The sequence below is a fragment of the Crinia signifera genome, chromosome 7, assembly GCF_055691185.1.
Source record: "Crinia signifera chromosome 7, ASM5569118v1, whole genome shotgun sequence".
Classification (NCBI taxonomy): Eukaryota; Metazoa; Chordata; class Amphibia; order Anura; family Myobatrachidae; genus Crinia; species Crinia signifera.
Genome location: NC_139223.1, coordinates 136,309,883 through 136,329,555, shown reverse-complemented (window position 1 = coordinate 136,329,555; position 19,673 = coordinate 136,309,883). Strand labels below are relative to the sequence as shown.

Sequence of the window (19,673 nt, the reverse complement as noted above, 5' to 3'; positions counted from 1 at the left end):
TTCCTCTGTACCAGTGGTGGGGGAGACAGGTGAGACAGGTGCTCAAATATGTGTCCCTTCCTTCACCTGTCTATCATTAGAAATAAAACAGTGTACAGTACATTGACCCATAACTGACATTGTGGCTATCTAATAATTGCACCTCGTAAATAACAAACACACCTTATCTCCATTGTAATCTAGTTAAATAGTTGGCCTATCACAGCTGTTACGTAAATTCCAGCACCCCCAGAATGTGTAATGCTGCTAGCGATGACATCTATGAATCTTGGAGAAGTGTTATCTATCCTTATAAAAAATGTTATGTGCAAGGTGAAATGCACCAGCCAATCAGCTCCAATATGTAAATTGACAGTAGGGAGCTGATTGGCTGGACTATTATCACCTTGCACATCATGTTCTTTATGGGGATAGATACAACTTCTCCATGCTTTATTCATTTCCTCCTAAATCCTCCATGGTAATCTTTATGAACTCTTCACAGAGTCCATATAGCACTGTGGCCATGACCAGCGTTGGATGGGCAAAACCATTAATATTGCCTTTGGTCAACAGTATCTAGGTCGACTGTCAATAGGTGGACCCATGAAAAAGTTCGACATGGTCTAGGTCGAATTAGACCATAGGTCGACCTAGACAAAAGGTTGACACATGTAAAGGTCGCCATGAGTTTTTTTGGTGTCAATGTCAAAATCTGCCTATATGACACCATACAAGTGTACCGCATCCCCCCCCCACATGGTTTGCTGTGCTCGCCATGGTTCGGGCCCACTATTATAATATAATTCTAATCCAACTTGAATCATGAAGTAAGAACAAGTCGGTTTAAAGAAAAAAAATCAGGAAAACCCATGGCCACCTTTTCATGTGTCGATATTTTGCTTGTCAACCTTTTGTCTATGTCGACCTAGACTATGTCAACCTTTTTCTTGGGTCTACCTATTGACTGTCGAGCTATAGTGGTTGACCTTTTGACCGTCCACCCAACCTAATGATCCACTCCCATAAGCTAAGCTTCATGTGTCTGAAATACATAATAATATGAATCCCAAAGTTCCCCCATTGACGGGACAAGTTTGTTTTTTGTGGAATTGCTACATCAGCAGCAAGTAACTATATCAGGCATTATTCACAGTGATGTCTCTTTCTTGACTACGTCTATTGTTAGTAACTGGCTCTAGGACAACTGGCTATATCTCCAGATGTTGCTGTATGCAATGTAACCTAAAATAATATAATGACTTTTATTTTTCAACTAGAACTGAAACTGAGCCAAGGAGTTGATGGATTCCGTCTATCTAACCCTCCTATTTTATTGGTGTGTTCCCTGCAAGCAAGTTTAGAGGTAAATAAATCATAGAACGCTGTAAATTTACTGTGAAGTGTGGCGAAATTAGTGTAACGCATCTTGGCCTACTTTCCACATAACTTATCAGCCTACTGGAAGTGCCGAGCCAGGATTGTTGTGCACACAGTATAATGCATTGAGGCATTGCCGTTAAAGCCTTAGAATCGTTTTTGCAAATTGCGTATAGCTGTGTCCTCATTCAGCCTTGCTGCATTGAGTACCCACATTGCGGTACTGAAGGTGTCTCGTGACTTTCTGGCAGCGTGCATATGCTTGCACCTTCAACTCATTTTCTATGCTGCAGTATGAGTGTATGCAGCCTAGCGGGGATTAGCATTGCCGCAATGCGCTTGCCTGTGCATATGCATTGCGGCAATGCTGAACTGGGACTCATTTGTAGCTTAATTTTTATGCAAGTGTGACTACAGGTATTTGACAGCAGTACACAAAATATAAATTCAAGCACACATGCCAGAATTTCCCAAAACTCTGTCGTTGCAGTCCAAGTTTTAAGGATATCCATACTTGGGTACCACTGGACTTAATTGCAGTACCAATGGACTTAACAGCAGTACCACTGGATTAGCAGTACCACTGGACTTAATGACAGCACTAGACAGCTCAGCACCTCTGCAATGGATTTATATAGCAGCACAGGACACCAGCACTACTAGACAGGGGCGTAGCGAGGGCGGGGCCAGTGGAGCACGAGCTCCGGGTGCCGAAAGTTCAAAGGGCGCCAGAGCCGTGCACCCACTGCACCGCACACTCTGCCATCCGCCCGCTGTCTCCTGACTCCTGCACCGCCCGGCTGTGGCTCACAACATCAGCCACGGCCGGGCAGCACTGGAGTCAGGACCTTCCCCAGCGCCTGCCTAGTGTACAGTACCTGCTAAAACACCCAGCTGGCCGTCCGTATGTCCCCTCCGCCGAGTGCAGCATCAACGCAGGCATGGGGGAAGGAAGCCCACCCCCAACAGTGACATCGTGACTGTGGTCGGGCCTGCCCCTGGCACACAGCTGCCTCGCCGCTATCCCAGTTACATCATGTGTGGTGGCCGGGCAGGAGGGATGATGATGTCATCGTCCTGGGCACTGGCCTGACGGTGAGTGTCCCGGAACAGCATGGCTGTGCAGTGGTCTATAGCGGGGTGAGGGGGACAAGTGCTGTATCGTGGGGTGTAGCAGGTTTAGTATGATGGGGTGTAGTGGAATGGGAGACAGGTGCAGCGAGATGTGGTGCAGCAGGTGTACCATGATGGGGTGCAGTGGGATGGGGGACCGGTGCAGTGAGATGGGGGCAGCAGGTGTAGTATCATGGGGGCCGGGCGACTGAGATGGTGGACAGGTGCAGTGAGATGTGGTGCAGCAGGTGTAGTATGATGGGGTGAAGTGAGATGGGGGACAGGTGCAGTGAGATGTGGTGCAGCAGGTGTAGTATGATGGGGTGCGGGGACTAAGATGGTGGACAGGTGCAGGGAGATGTCGTGCAGCAGGTGTAGTATTAGTGTTCCTGCTAGGCTGTTTTAGCAAGGCGCTGCACACTGCCCAATTTTAAAGGGCGAATCGCGTCAGGCAGGAGGGGTCCCCCACCTCCCCATCACAGCAGCGGTGAAAGCAGCAAAAAAGTGCCACTTTTGGGGGCATTGTGTAAGGTCAGGTGCATTACTAGTGGCATTACGTTTATAGGCATTATCACTGGGGGCATTACATTAATGTGTGGCATAATATGTAATGGGCATAACAGTGTGCAGCATATTGTGTAATGGGCATAACAGTGTGCACATAGGCGTGCGCACGGGGGGTGGCGGGGGTGCACAGGCACCTCCTAATGCCCGCCGGCACCCCCCCCCCCCCCCACGCGATTGCACGCAAAATTCAGAGCAGGCCAGCACCCGTCATCCGGCGGCGGTCAGGACAGCCTTACTTGCCTGCCACCTCCGCCGATCTCCAGCCCGCAGCAGTACAAACATAAGATAACACGGCGGCCAGGTGTTACGACGCTGCGGCGTATGAACCTATTCCTGAACCGCTGGCTGGGCCGTGGGCTCCATTCAAGTCAGCCCCTGGCCCCACCTCTACAGACATCACACGCTAGCGTGACGCGGTGACGTCACAGCACGCACCCGTCCTCCTGCCCGCGGTACCGTCCTCCTGCCTCAGAGAGCCAGCAGCACGCGCCCTGGCAGAGGCAGTGATATCCACGCTGAGCAGGAGCCAGCGCCAGTCGTGACCTGCAGGCAGCCAGTGTTCCTCCTAGGAGGAAGCAAGCTAGGTTAGGTTTTTATTCTTTGGTTGGTGAGGAAAAAAATAGAGTACTGACTGATTTTACTGTTTTGGTGGGTAGGAGCTGCTGCAACAGTCAGTCTGCTGCAGGCATCTGTTAGGGGAGAGAGGGCCAAGGGGTGAATATATTGTAACAAACACTGCTTTGTGCCCATACATGGTGCGTTTTCACCATGCGATGCGATGTGTGCCCTTGCGTGCATCCCATCACACAGTACAAAAAGTATGTTCTACATACTTTTTGTACTACCTTCGGATCGCATTGCACGCGAAGCGTGTGCGATAGACACGCCCACTAGGCGGTGATAGACACGGCCAGTGGGCGGTGATAGACATGCCCCTCCAATTGTGCACCCACTAATAAAATGGTCTGCGCACACCTATGAGTGTGCAGCATATTGTGTGTTGCATCATGTGTGGCCTTTTGTGTAATGGGTATTATAAAGTTTGCTAAAATGTGCAATGGGCATACGGTGTGTGGTTTAATGTATCCGTTAGGCTGTGCCCCCTTTTTACCGAGCAAGAGCCCCACCTACTACAAATCGGGGCGGGGGGCGCGAGAGACATGCCCTTGCTCCAGGCACTGTGGCACCTAGCTACACCACTGCTACTAGACAGCACAGGACACCAGAACTGGCTTCAGCAGCACAGTGCCACGGGACTGGACTGCACAGGACACCACAGGACACCAGTGCAACCAAGTCAGCACCCCACACCTGCACAGAAAAAACAATTTATGTGAAAGTAGCTGCGCCAAACCTGGCTGCTGCACCTTATACCACCCTGGGTTACCACCCCAGATCCAAACAAGCACAGAAAACACAAATGGTGGACAATAGTGCGCTGTCAGGAAACAACTCTGTGATCTATTTCTTCTCCCCTTTTTGGTCCGGATTTCAATCCAAGATGGATACCGAGAAACAATGAGGGTAGAAACAAAGATATTTAAACACTCTTGATGGACATTTCTGTCTTCAAGGTTGCACGTGTTAATCCTCTACTGACCTGAATAACAGGCCCTATTTTCCCGTAAAGGTTTCTTTCCTTTCAATTAGCATCAGACATTCCCATAGAGTACAAGTTCACCTTGGCACTGGGCCCTATTTTCATATCAAGGTATCTTTGTCTTCCGGGACCTCTAGATAGCCACAATGGAATTCCACACCAATATGATTCAGGTGAAAAAACAGGGTTTATTCCAAAGTCCAATGAATACAGATAAAAAGATGGTATAAGGCCTAGGATCAGAAGATTGGGTTGGAAGCACTGGAACCATCCACAGACTCTGCTTCCAACCCAATCTTCTGATCCTAGGCCTTATACCATCTTTGGGCAAGTACCTACCTCACACCCGGGAGAGATTGGTTTGGTGAAGTAGTGAGGGAGAAGCGGCACGTGGAAACCTCCATTTTTTAAAACCTTTTTTAAAACTTTTTATCTGTATTCATTGGACTTTGGAATAAACCCTGTTTTTTCACCTGAATCATATTGGTGTGGAATTCCATTGTGGCTATCTAGAGGTCCCGGAAGAGAAAGATACCTTGATATGAAAATAGGGCCCAGTGCCAAGGTGAGCTTGTACTCTATGGGAATGTCTGATGCTAATTGAAAGGAAAGAAACCTTTACGGGAAAATAGGGCCTGTTATTCAGGTCAGTAGAGGATTAACACGTGCAACCTTGAAGACAGAAATGTCCATCAAGAGTGTTTAACCCCTTCCTGACACAGCATGTTTTTGCCTTCCTGACAGAGCCCTTTTTTTCAAATCTGACATGTATCACTTAAGTGGGGATAACTTTTTTTTGCTTTTACTTATCCCAGTGATTTTGAGATTGTTTTTTCGTGACACATTGTACTTCAAGTTAGTGGTAAATTTTCGTCGATACAGTCTGTGTTTTTTTGTGAAAAATACCAAAATGTCGGAAAAAAATGGAAAATTTAGCAATTTGCAAAATGTTAAATTTTCTGCTTGTAAGATAAATAATCATACCACTCAAAATAGTTAATAACTAACATAGACCATATGTCTACTTTATGTTTCCATCATTATTTCAACTTCCTTTTAATTTTTTTGGACACTAGGAGGCTTACAATATGAATAGCAAATTTTCAAATTTTCAAGAAAATTTCAAACACTGATTTTTTTAGGGACCAGTTCAGTTCTGATGTGACTTTGAGGGACTTGTATGTGAGACACCCCCATAAATGATGCCATTTCAAAAACTGCACCCCTCACAGTATTCAAAACAGCATTTTGGAAGTTTGTTAACCCTTTAGGTGTTTCACAGGAATTAAAACAAAGTGTAGGTGAAATTTCAAAATTTCATTTTTTTTGCAATTTTAATACATTTTTCTAAGGAACACAGTACATTTTACTAGAGAAATGTGACTAAAAATTGATTCCCCCAATTCTTTTGTTTTCATAAATATCCTATATGTGGCCCTAGTGTGCACGTTGACCAAACCACAGGCTTCATAATAGAAGGAGCACCTACTTGATTTTGGAGCCTCCTTTTTATGAGATTATTTTTTAGGCACCATGTAGGTTTCTAGGCACCATAAGATGCTAAAAGTTAGGAACCTCCCCCACAAGTGACCCCATTTTGCAAACTACACCCTTCAGGGAATTCATCTAGGGGTATAGTGTACATTTCAAACCCCCAGGGGTTTCACCAATTTTGATACAACTGGGCTGTGAAAATGAAAAAATTTAATTTTTCATTTTCACAGCTCAGTTGTATCAAAATTGGTGAAACCCCTGGGGGTTTGAAATGTACACTATACCCCTAGATGAATTCCCTAAAGGGTGTAGTTTGCAAAATGGGGTCACTTGTGGGGGGGTTCCACTGTATGGGTGCTTCAGGGGTCATTCAACCAGAATCTGTGCTGCAAAATCCAAAAATCACTCCTTCCCTTCTGAGTCCTGCCATGCACCCAAATGGTATTTTTTGGTCACATGTGAGGCATTGCCGTACTCGGGAGAAATTGGGGCACAGATTTTGTGGTGCTTTGTCTCCTTCATTCCTTGTGAAAATGAAAAATTTGGAGCCAGAACTGCATTTTTGTGTAAAAAATTTAATTTTTCATTTTCACAGCTCAGTTGTATCAAAATTGGTGAAACCCCTGGGGGTTTGAAATGTACACTATACCCCTAGATGAATTCCCTGAGGGGTGTAGTTTGCAAAATGGGGTCACTTGTGGGGGGCTTCCACTGTATTGGTGCTTTGGGGGTCTTGCTAATGCGACATAGCACCCACCAAAATTCCACCAGAATCTGAGCTGCAAAATACAAAAATCACTCCTTCCCTTCTGAGTCCTGCCATGCACCCAAATGGTATTTTTTGGTCACATGTGAGGCATTGCCGTACTCGGGAGAAATTGGGGCACAGATTTTGGGGTGCTTTGTCTCCTTCATTCCTTGTGAAAATGAAAAATTTGGAGCCAGAACTGCATTTTTGTGTAAAAAATTTAATTTTTCATTTTCACAGCTCAGTTGTATCAAAATTGGTGAAACCCCTGGGGGTTTGAAATGTACACTATACCCCTAGATGAATTCCCTAAAGGGTGTAGTTTGCAAAATGGGGTCACTTGTGGGGGGGGTTCCACTGTATGGGTGCTTCAGGGGTCATTCAACCAGAATCTGTGCTGCAAAATCCAAATATCACTCCTTCCCTTCTGAGTCCTGCCATGCACCCAACTGGTATTTTTTGGTCACATGTGAGGCATTGCCATACTCGGGAGAAATTGGGGCACAGATTTTGGGGTGCTTTGTCTCCTTCATTCCTTGCGAAAATGAAAAATTTTGAGCCAGAACTGCATTTGTGTGTAAAAAAATTTAATTTTTTACACAAAAATGCAGTTCTGGCTCAAAATTTTTCATTTTCGCAAGGAATGAAGGAGACAAAGCACCCCAAAATCTGTGCCCCAATTTCTCCCGAGTACGGCAATGCCTCACATGTGACCAAAAAATACCAGTTGGGTGCATGGCAGGACTCAGAAGGGAAGGAGTGATATTTGGTGGTGGAATGAATGGTGGGTGCTATGTCGCATTAGCAAGACCCCCGAAGCTCCAATACAGTGGAACCCCCCTCACATGTGACCCCATTTTGCTCACCAGATTTGGGAGGGGGTCTGGCGCTGCGGCTGGTGGGGGGGTGGGAGGGGTGCTGGCGCTGCGGCAGCCGGGTGGGTGGGAGGGGGGACTGCCGGGTGGGAGGGGGGGGGCTGGCGATCGGTGGTGATCGGTGCTGTACTTAACAGCACCGATCACCACCGATCACTGTGTTATCGAGCGGCTTAGCTGCCGGTAACACAGAAAACGCTGTGAATGGCTGTTCAGATTTGAACAGCCAATCACAGCGATCGCCGACCGGGGCTCAGGGACAGCAGACATCTCCAAACTGTCACCGCGTCTATGGACGCGGTGACAGTTTAAAACCATGACGTATATATACGTCTTCGGTCGGGAAGTACCTCCCGACCATGACGTATATATACGTCTTCGGTCGGGAATATCTATCTGTATATATATATATATATGCCCAGGGGTCTACACTGCTGTTATGTATGTGTATATATATATATATATATATATATATATATATATATATATATATATATGTATATATATATGTATATATCTATATATATATATATATATGTGTGTATATACACACATATATATATATATATATATATATATATATATATATATATGTGTATATACACACATATATATATATATATATGTGTATATACACACATACACACACACATATATAAATATATATATATATATATATATATATATAAATCATTTCATTTTATTTCTTTCATTTTTACATGGCCCCGTAGGCTGCTGCTGCTGCTGGCGGGGGGGAGGGAAGGGGGAGGCAGCGCTGCGGCGCTGCTGGATCAGAGCAGAGGGAGGAGAGCGACTGCCGGGCTGGGGTAAGAGCACAGGGCTGCCGGGTGGGTGGGAGGGGGGGTCTGCGGATCGGTGGTGATCGGTGCTGTACTTAACAGCACCGATCACCACCGATCTCTGTGTTACCGAGCGGCTTAGCCGCCGGTAACACAGGAAACGCTGTGAATGGCTGTTCAGATTTGAACAGCCAATCACAGCGATCGCCGACCGGGGGGGGCATCCCTCCCAGGGAAGAGGAGGAATGAGAGACCCAGTGTTTTACTATAACCTTTTTTGCGACTGTTATAAAACCATGGTATCAAATGGCGATGTTGAGGGTTTAGTTCCCAATTATGGAAGTTGGCACATAGACTGGCCAGCGGGTCTGGAGGTACTCAGATTTGAAACATTGAATATATATTGCCTAGCAATTTGTTCCAAAACAGACGGATTTTTCTGCATTCCCAAAAACAATGGAAAAGAGAGGCTTTGGAAACGTGGCATTTCGGACATTCTCCTGTGACTGAAGGCACGAAGTGTGACAAACATGCTGGCGATATATATGCTCGTTGTATAGTTTTAATGTGTACCTCTTGTAAGTATGAGGAACCAAGCACTTTAAGTGTCTTTTCATAGTGGGAGCTAAGGCTGTTAGGTGAGGGCATTGAGGGGATGTCTGGTAACCATTGGTTGTATAGTTTGGACCATCTGACATTGCACGTGTTTTTTAATAGGAGTTGATAGTATGGTTTCAGACGAAAGATATAGACAGCGTTGGTATTTAGGAGCCTCTGCAGGGGTCACAAATTAAAATAGAGGAAGTGGATTGCCATGCGGTTTTTAGTGAATATAGATAATGGCGTACTTGTAGGTACACGTCAAAATGGTTTTGTGATAGTGAGTATTCCGCACGAAGTTGTGCAAAGGACTTAATGTTGCCCCCAATTTCGAAAACTTTGGATGAGTCAGAAAGCCTCCGTAGTTAAAGATGGGGGGAAACTAGGGTTGCCCCAGAGGGGGATTCTCTGTGTGACGAGATGATTCCTGTTCAGTTTACGGTTTATAGTTTGCCAGGCTTTGAAGATATCATGGAAGAGTATATTATTCAGTATATGTGTCTGGATGGTTAATGCTCTGGAATGTAGTAGACCGCTTGGGGAAAAAGGGTGAAACAATGCGGAATCTAGTTCGGTGTTAGTGTTAATAGGAGTTGATAGTATGGTTTCAGACGAAAGATATAGGCAGCGTTGGTATTTAGGAGCCTCTGCAGGGGGTCAGAAATTAAAATAAAGGAAGTGGATTGCCATGTGGTTTTAAGGGGATATAGATAATGGCGTACTTGTAGGTACATGTAAAAATGGTTTTGTGATAGTGAGTATTCCGCACAAAGTTGTGCAAAGGACTTAATGTTACCCCCAAGTTCGAAAACTTTGGATGAGTCAGAAAGCCTCCGTAGTTAAAGATGGGGGGAAACTAGGGTTGCCCCAGAGGGGGATTCTCTGTGTGACGAGATGATTCCTGTTCAGTTTACGGTTTATAGTTTGCCAGGCTCTGAAAATATCATGGAAGAGTATATTATTCAGTATATGTGTTGGGATGGTTAATGCTCTGGAATGTAGTAGAGCGCTTGGGGGAAAAAGGGTGAAACAATGCAGAATCTAGTTCGGTGTTAGTGAAGGAGTAAGTGTCATTGATCCAATCTGACGCACATCTTAGTAGGGTTGCTACATTGTACATTTCAAAATCTGGGATACCAGCTCCACCAAAACTTCTGGGGCCCGACAGCTTAGAAAAGGCAATTCCGGGTCTCTTACCGCACAATAAAAAGGCTGTCATTGCTTTACGGAGTTTTCGTAGATCGGGTTTACTTAGGGCAAAAGATAGCATCTGTAATAGATAAAAGAGTTTTGGGAATATTACACTTTGGAGGACTAAAATCCTGCCCAGTAATGATCGTGGGAGTAATTTCAAACTTGTAAGGAGTGTAGTAATTTTAGTTAAAAGGGGGGAATAATTTATAGTGTAAGTAGAGGAGATTTGTTTTGGTGATAATATCTAATGCGAGAGTTAGCCCTAGTAAAGGGTAAAGAAGAAATTTATTCCTCTGCTTGTGGATCTGCATTAGATAAGAGTAATAGTTCGGATTTAGTAAAGTTTACCCGGTAGCCGGATTTGGCTCCAAAAGAGGATTATTTCTGCGATTGAACATTCTGGGTTGGTGATAAGCAATAACATGTCATCTGCAAAGAGAGATAATTTTAGTTCTATTGGACCCACGGGGATTCCTGAATATAATGGGGAGGCTCTCAGGGCTATGGCTAGGGGTTCTAGTACTACAGCGAACAATAATGGTGAGAGGGGGCATCCTTGTCTGGTTCCCTTGCAAATTGCAAAGGGCTCAGATAGAAGGCCATTGCAGGTAATTTGTGTATGAGGGTTGTGATTGATGAGACGAAGAATAGAGATAAAGTGTTCAGGGAAGCCAAATTGAGTCAATGGGGCAGATGTATTAAGCCTGGTGAAGAGATAAACTGGAGATAAAGTGGAAGGAGATAACGCACCAGCCAATCAGATCCCAACTGTCATATTTCAAACACAGCTGATTGGCTGGTGCGTTATCTCTTCCATGTTATCTCCACTTTAACTCCAGTTTATCTCTTCTCCAGGCTTAATACATCTGCCCCACTGTGTCGTACAGATGTGACCATTCAACTAGGTCAAAGGAGAGGATCATAGGATTTGGCGGTAAGTGGATGTGTTGCGTAGATGTAGAGGCAGAAATTGCACTAAGGACCTTTCTCATATTAAGCTCCGAGCGGCGACCACATATGAAACCGGTTTAATCTGGATGTATAATTGTAGGAAGAATGGGTTTTAACCTTTCAGATAAAATTTTCGGAACTAATTTATAGTACAGGTTTAAAATGGAAATAGGGCAATATAATCCAGGTAGGGACCAATCTCTGCCCGGTTTGGGTAATACACAGAGAATTGCTGAATTGAAATGTAAAGGGGGAGTTGCAGTCATTAGAGAATTGAAAAAGGGAGTGAGAATCGGAATAAGTCTTGGGCGTAGGAGTCTGTAAAAAAGTGACCACTATAGCCATCATGGCCTGGGGCTTTATCACATTCAGTTGCTTTATGGCTTTTTCTACTTCTTCGTCAGTGATGGAAGAAATTAGGGCATTAGATTGGTCTGTGGATATTGTAGGGCAGGAAAGTGAGGACCAAAAGACTTCCGGGAGGGAGGGAAGTGAGGGGGAGGATTTGAATTGGGAGGGGGGCCTGAGTAGAGTTCGGAATAGAAAAAATGTAGTATGGCTCCGGTTTCTAGATCGGTAGTGGTTAGAGTTCCCTGTGGGGTTTTAGTGGGAGAATCTGATGGGATGGGCGTGAACTTTGAAATAAAGTGGAGAGTAGTTTTCCGGTTTAATTGCCTAACTTATGGAAGCGGTAATTGGTGGAGAAGAGATGTCTATTCCCCCATAGATTGCATATGAGCATCATAGGAGGTTTTAGTACATAAGTATATCTGTTTGTTGGGGTCCGTAGGGGACGATTTATATTGCTGGAAGGCCATGGAGAGTTTGGTTTGTAAAGATAGGTATTTTGAGGAACAGTATATTTATTTTTTGTGCTGGTGACGTACAAGAGAATTTCTCCCCTAATAACTGCCTTGGCTGTCATCCAGAACAGTACCGGGTCTTACTCAATATGTGAATTATTGTTGGCTAGAAAAGAATCCCAGGCGAATTCCAGTCAGTTGCAGAATTTTGTGGATTTTGCTAGATAGGACGGGAATTTCCAAAGCCTAGTTATGTTAGTTGGTGGTAGCAACCCTATTGTAACTGCAATGAGGGCATGGTCGGAGAGTGCGATTGGATCAATGATCACTTCTCTAACCAGGGGGAATAAGGAGTGAGAAAGTAGTATGTAGTCTATTCTAGATAGTGTAGAGTGGGCTGCAGATAGGCATGTACAGTGTATAGTCCCTATCTGTGGGATGAAGTGCTCTCCAGGCATCAACCATCTGTAGGGATTTTGCGAAAGCAGGTACACCTAGTTTAGGTAGGGAAGGAGCAGATCTGTTGGAAGTGGATTGATCTAGAATTGATGAGGAGGTCAAGTTAAAATCTCTGCATACTATTAGTGGTAGAGTGGCTTTAGGGAGAAGTAGGGCTATTAGCTTTTGCAGGAAAGCTTTAGAGTATTTGTTAGGGGCAAAAACATTACAAATTTGGTTTGGAGGCAATCTGAATTGACAAAATCAGGTATCTTCCCTCAGGGTCTACAACCGTTTCCAATACCTTGTGAGGAATAGAGGATTTGATCAGGATGACAACCCCCTTGCTTTAGAGTTATAGGGGCTAGCGCCTATTACCTTCCAGCCAAGCATGTTGAGTTTTTGTATCTCTGAGGGGATGAGGTGTGTTTCTTGTAAACATGCCAGTTGTATCTCTCCTTTGTTCAGACACAGGAGAATTTTCCATCTTTTTGCAGGGGAATTGAAGCCAGCAACCTTCCAAGAACCAAACTTCAAATCAGACATTTACAGCTATGGACATATGATAAATCAGAAACACATGTGAGATTGCAATGAGGAACATTATGGTGTTTGGGAGGGGGGGGAAGAAAAGAGACATACTGTACGGACAGGGAATAAACTGAAGACATATTTACAAAGAATGAACATGGGCGTTTCAGCTGCTCATTACGATTTGAGAATATGGTGAAGTAGTCGTAATAAGTGCTGTGCGTGGAGAGCAGCTGACTTCCGGGGTTATGAAAAAGTATAAGTTATAGCATTACCCAGGTCTGAGACCATGGGCCAGAATATTTAAAGAGAAAGGGCATAAGGTGCGAGTGGAACTCAGGCGTTCTCCTACCTCGCCGCCAGCATTCAAAAAGAAGAAGAAAAGGGAGATAAGGCATAATGGACATGGCGGGACGCATGTATTAAAACCGGCTTACATTGTGTCGGTGCAAGATATAATTATAACTCTAATCTAAATTAATAAACATTGTATGGTGCAGATTATAAATGGTGCTATGACGGCTGTGTATGGAGAAAAAAGCTCCTCACAGTAATTAACCAGCATTGGTAAGAGGTCAAAACGTTTAAGAAATACACATCTCACAATTAAACCTTGAGTCATTTGAATAAGAAAGCTGAAAATAAAAGAAAACATTAACATGAAAACTAACAAACCACAATGACAAGGCAGAAGCTGGTAGTGAGTCTCCATGTTGTCATATAGTGGTGAAGGGAATGAAGTGTGTAGATCGTTATCTTCTTTAGACGCAGAAGTTCAGTAGTTTGGGCATTGGTTATTTCTGGTGTATTAGGTGGAAGTGTGTGTGTGTGTGTGTGTGGTGGTGGTGGGGGGGGGGTTAAAAGGTAGCAGTAGTCAGGCCTACAGACATTTAAAGTAGTATGTGCCGGGTGCAGGAATCACTTGCAGGGTGAGAGCTGATGAATTTCAGGGTGGGTAAGGTGTGGATGGAGGAGGCGTCTTTGGGTCACTTATATTCTGATCCTGAGGAGTGGAGAAGAAACGTTCTTTCAAGTATGCCTCAGCATCTGATGGAGATAGGAAGTCTTTATGGGAAGAGCCTTCATAGATGCGTAAGCATGCTGGGTAAAGCAAACCAAATTTTGTGGCTCTCAGCAACGAGCAAATGGGGGAAACACTTTACGAGCCTTGGTCAGCTCCACAGAATAATCCTGAAAAAGTATATAGTCTATTGCCTTCCCATTTTATTTCCTTGAGATGGTGTGATGCAGTCCACATAATTTGTTTGTGTAAGTAGTTCAAGCATTTGAACAGTGTGACCGGGCTCTACGTTTGTTGGGGGAGGGGACTGGCCCTGCCCTGTGGGCCCTTTCTATCACCATGTCGATGTAATCTTGTTCTATTCCCAGGATCACTGGCAGTGTGTTGTGGATGAAATGTGCTAGTGGTGGGCCTTTTATTGATTCTGGTAACACCACTAGATGTATGTTGTTCCTGCGTGATCTGTTTTCTATTTCATCTAGTTTGTTCCAGATATGGTAGTGCTCAGTGATGAGGCTTTTAACAGAGTGCTTTAATTCAGCAATGTCATGTGTGGCAACTTCTAGCTGGTTTTTAGTCTGGGAGACTCTTTGGGTTAAGGCCTTTAGCTGTCAGACATCGCTTGTTGTAAAAGGGGGGTCATGGTGTTTGTAATTGCGGTAACCACTTCGCTGTATGAGACAGGGGCATCTGGGGAGCATGGTGCCTGGGAGCCGGTAGCATGTGTGTCTGCCGCTGCCTTCTTGGACGCCGGAGCCGCAGCATGTGATCCGGCATCCGGCGCCATGTTGCTTTCTGCCTGGTGCTTCTCCTGTCTCTGCTGAGATGCGGTAGTGGTGGGTGGGGACATAAATTTGTCCATTGCTGGCTTTACAGGAGAAGCGGGTGGCAAGGGTGAGTCAGTGGGTCCCGGGGAGGCGGTGGAACAGCTGTGAGAACGGTAGTTGGGAGGTTGGGACGGAGCTGAGGCGCCTGCTTCCTCACTCCATCAACCCAGAACCTCTCCCATAATCTCTCACTTTCTGAAACTCTCACCCTATTACATTTGGCCTGTGGTCTACTTAGATTTTGCTAATGCCTTTGATACAGTGAGGTTGATCTACAAAATATGGGCGATGGGACTGGGTTGCATCATTTGTACTTGGGTGAAAAACTGGCTGGAGAATAGGGAGGAGAGAGTTGTGGTAAATGGAACATTTTCAAATTGGGCTGAAGTTTTAAGTGTTGTTCTGCAAGGGTCTGTGCTAGGGCCACTTTTTTAGCATATTTATTAATGGCCTAGTTAGAAAAGTGTCCATTTGTGTACTAAACTATTTAAAGTAATTACATTAGATCAGGATGTAGTCTCCATAGGTTTAATATTAATAACTATAAATGTAAGATTATGCATTTTGGGAAAATATTGGTGATACATTAACGGAGAATTTGGGGATACTCATTGACAATAGACTTAGCGGCACTGCCAAATGTCAAGGGGCAGCTGTGAAGGCAAGTATTAACATGCATAAAAAATAGAGGCAAGGAAAGACAGTGTAATTTTGCAACTTTATAATAGATTTTTATGGCCTCATTTACAATAATGTGTAAGGTTCTGGTGACCACTGCATAAAAAAGGACCAATGTCTTTTTTTTCCACCTTACAAACTATATGTTACTATATGTTGCAATGTAATTTCCTGGATAGTGTAAAACCTGTCCAAATAAAAAAGATGCTTGTTGCCCTATATGAGCATTTTTGTGAGACAGTCGCATTTTTGGGGGAGACTGTCCCACTGTTCCACATCCTGGCAGCAGTGTCCCATGGTGATGGGGCAGTTTGCAGTCCCCCTGTCACTTGCTGCTCTGCTCATTTGCTGCTCTGCTCGCTGCCTTGCTTAGCAGAGCAGTGGTGAATAGATGCTGTGTTTTGCATGCACACAGCATCTGTCTTCTTTATGGCACCTATAGTGGCGAAAATGGGAGATGTGGCTAATGGGTAATGAATGCACTCTACACACATTTATGCTAATCTTTTACTGCAACACAGAATGTTAGCTTTGCATTGGGTTCCAGTGTATAGATGACATGCATTAGATAGACATGAAGAAAAGCTCAAAAAAGTAAGAGGTAGACAGTGGTTAAGATCGACAGATTCAAAAGGTTGACATAACAATAGTCAAAACACATATGTTCAACCTAACTATTGCTTTATGTACAATCAACATAGACTGGGAATCGTGTCCAGTAGCGAGCACAGCCGTAGTAGAGCGACGCACCTTGCCCAAAATGTCTTGAGCAAAACCAGCCTGTGGGGTATAGATTTACAATAAGTCAGTCCGGTTTGGTTTCGGGGTGTTCAGTTTATTTTTTTGCAAAGACCCTTACCTGGACTACGTCGCGCTGGGACAGGTGAGTATGGTTTCCTTCCACAGCTTCCCAAATGGATTTCGTCGGATCCGGACGGGGACACCATCGCCGACAGCGACGTCGACATGGAGGAAGAAGACGACACAGGACCAGAAGACGCCGACACAGGACCAGGGCGACCTATGGGAAGAAGATAGGTAAGTATTAGTATGTGTGGGCTTTGTGTGTAATAAAGTTTTATTTTAAAAGTGTATCAGTGTGTTTTGTGCACTATTTTTTTAACTGTAGAACTACAAGTGCCAGCGGGCCCTTTAATGCCCAGCAGGCTGGGACTTGTGGTTCTCCAAGTCCCAGCTTGCTGGGGAGGCTTGCTGGCACTTGTAGTGCCACAGTAAAAAACAATGGTTTATCTATTTTTTACAACATAATCAGCCCGATGCCCACCGCCCAGGGGCATCGGGGACAGCACCAGGCTTCAGCCTGGTCAGGTCAGTCCTGGAGGGGGGGGACCCCTTTATTGGGGGGGTCCCCACTCCCCCAGGGCCCCTGGCCAGGCTGACTGGTCGGTAGGGAGAATGTTTTGGCCGCGGGACCTTATATTATAAGTGTCCCCCGGCTGTGACATTACCCTGCCGGCTGGTTGTGCCTGGGGCTGGTTCTTAAAATACGGGGGACCCCTACTCATTTTGTCCCCCGTATTTTGGGAACCAGCCCCGGACCTGGAGCCTGGGGCTGGTTGTTAAAAATCGGGGAACCCCTATTTGTCGGGTTCCCTGATTTTTAATTACCGGCCCCGGCTCCTTCAGCCTGGTGCTGGTTTCGGCTGTGGGGGGGACCCCACGCCGTTTTTTTTATTTATTTATTTATTTTTCTATTTTTTTACACTGTAGCCTGCACGGATCTGACTGATCCGTGCAGGCTAAAACGCAAATAGAACAGGAAAATGGTGTTCTATTTTCCTGTCGTATTTGCGTGGGTGTTTCACACCACTAAGCAGCCGTATTGTCAGTACGGCTGCTTAGTAAATCAGAAACCACCATTCTTTTGAATGGTGATTTCTGTCGTATTCTATCGATGGTGTAGGGCATTCGTATTTGTAACTACAAATACGAATGTTCCATCTTTAGGAATACGAATTGTTGTATTTTTGGGATTGTAAATCCCGAAAATACAAATTCGTAAAAAAAAGGTGTATTTCTCCCTACGAATACACCTTTTTTCTACGAATCCATTTTGGTAAATGTCCCCCTTTATACCACATACTTTTCATTTTACCACAGTGTGCCTGATTCAGGTCCTGACACAAGTAGGGCTGCGTGTCGCAAAGTACCAAGGTTCAGTACTTTGAAAACATGCTGACCCCTACTAGGCATGTGCAGTACGAGTCCTGTGTCATTGGACACACTACAGCTGCAGACTGTCAATGATTGGCATGTTGTCTCTGTTTTGGGGAAGTCAATGCTAACAAGCTAGATATTTCCTGCCATCTTGATTTGAACCCCCAACTAACCAGATAACATTCCTAAAATAAGGTCTTCAACACCTCAAATCTAATGTTTGCATTTGGATGCAAAACAGGTCAGAAGTGCCCTCTTTACACAAGGAATGCCCCCCCTATGCTTATCTCCAAGCTCAGAAGATGCATCACAAAAGTATGCACTTCCTGTGTACACTGGGGGAATATTGCAAAGAAAAGATAAATAAACAAATATATATATATATATATATATATATATATATATATATATATATATATATATATATATATATATATATATATATATATATATATATATATATACTGTAGATACGGAAGTACCAACACAGGCCACTGCACCCCAGCCTGGGAAATGTGGGTGTGGTTTGCACCTTATTCGTTGGAATGGCGAGTGTGTTGGTATTTCTGTATCTATATATTTGGGTTGATTTTTAATTAACCTCTGTTACTGTGATCATAGCTTTCTCATGCACCCTAGATAAGCTCATTTACCTGAAACCTGTGACAGCTGCCCCTTTAATACTAATTCAGGTACTGTGTTTGGGATTGTCTCACCTTTAAAAGCCATAAGGTACTTGGCAGGTGAGCTTTAACCCAAGAAAAAACACATGTTCATTTTAGCTATGATGTGCAAACAGTTGCCAGGTTCCTAAGAAAACCAGTTGTTAGTGTAGGACATGCAGTGAAATGGGGGCCCTTGGCTGGTTCAAATACCACCATTCATACTAACCAATTGGATTACAAATCAATTTGTGTTCTTTGGACTGCCATAACAAAAGCCCACCGGGGTTCCTTTCAAGGACTGGCACACCACTCTAACAACACAATGGGTGACTATTGACCTCATGTCCATATTGTCTTTTAAATAATCTTGTATTTTATCAATTTTTTATTGTTTTGCATAAATTAAAATAGCTTATTCCTTTTTTCATACCTGACCAGGTTTTCTTTTTCTTTAACATAATTTATGATATTATAATTGTATACTAGCGCATCCAAACGTTCTCTTTCCCTGTGTGTCCATGATGACTATGTCGACATTTGAGTAAATAAATAGTGAAAAACCCCATGTCGACCTATTGACGGTCGACTTAGGCACTGTCAACCTAAAGCTTGTGTCGACCTAATGTCCTGTCAACCTAATGCCATGTCGATCTTGACCCATGTCGACTTTGATCCATGTCAACCTTGATCCATGTCAACCTTGACCCATGTCGACCTAGACCCATGGCAACCAAATGGTGTCGACCTAATGCTTGTTGACCAACATGCTGTAGACCAAATGATCCCATCCCAATAAAACAGCAAATTAGCTCCTAACTGTCATTTGTCAGACCCAGTCTGGCAGTTACAAGCTGATTGGCTAGTTGTTTATCACTCTCTACTTTATCACTTTTAGGTGCATCTGGCCTTCTGCGTGGGTCCTGTCTTCTCTGGCAGAGCAGAATAATCTGTGCCACGGTAATAGGGTGAGAATCAGAAAGTTTTTTTATAGCAACAATTATTTACACTGCAAAAACAGTTTGATGTTGCAGTGTAAATGATTGCCGCTTTAAAAAAACCTGGAGATTTCTTACCAAATTTCTCACTTTTTGAATCTCTCACCCTACATTACATTTCCCCCATACTATCTTATTCAGCATTAGGAGCTTTAGAGATGCTAAAGTACTCTTATGAATCATCTTAATACCATTTTTTAACATACTGTAAATATCATGGGTGACATTCTATGGGA

General features: G+C 44.2%; 1 protein-coding gene across 5 annotated transcripts in view; it reads left to right on the top strand.

The window, feature by feature from the left end:
- The window catches only part of KYNU (kynureninase), a 116,695-nt gene that overhangs the window by 73,543 nt on the left and 23,479 nt on the right, over window positions 1-19,673 (top strand). For all 5 annotated transcript variants that reach the window (XM_083153862.1, XM_083153861.1, XM_083153859.1 and 2 more), the window contains exon 12: window positions 1,260-1,345. In XM_083153862.1, coding sequence (XP_083009988.1) covers window positions 1,260-1,345 — 86 coding nt within the window. The remainder of the gene's footprint in view (window positions 1-1,259; window positions 1,346-19,673) is intronic.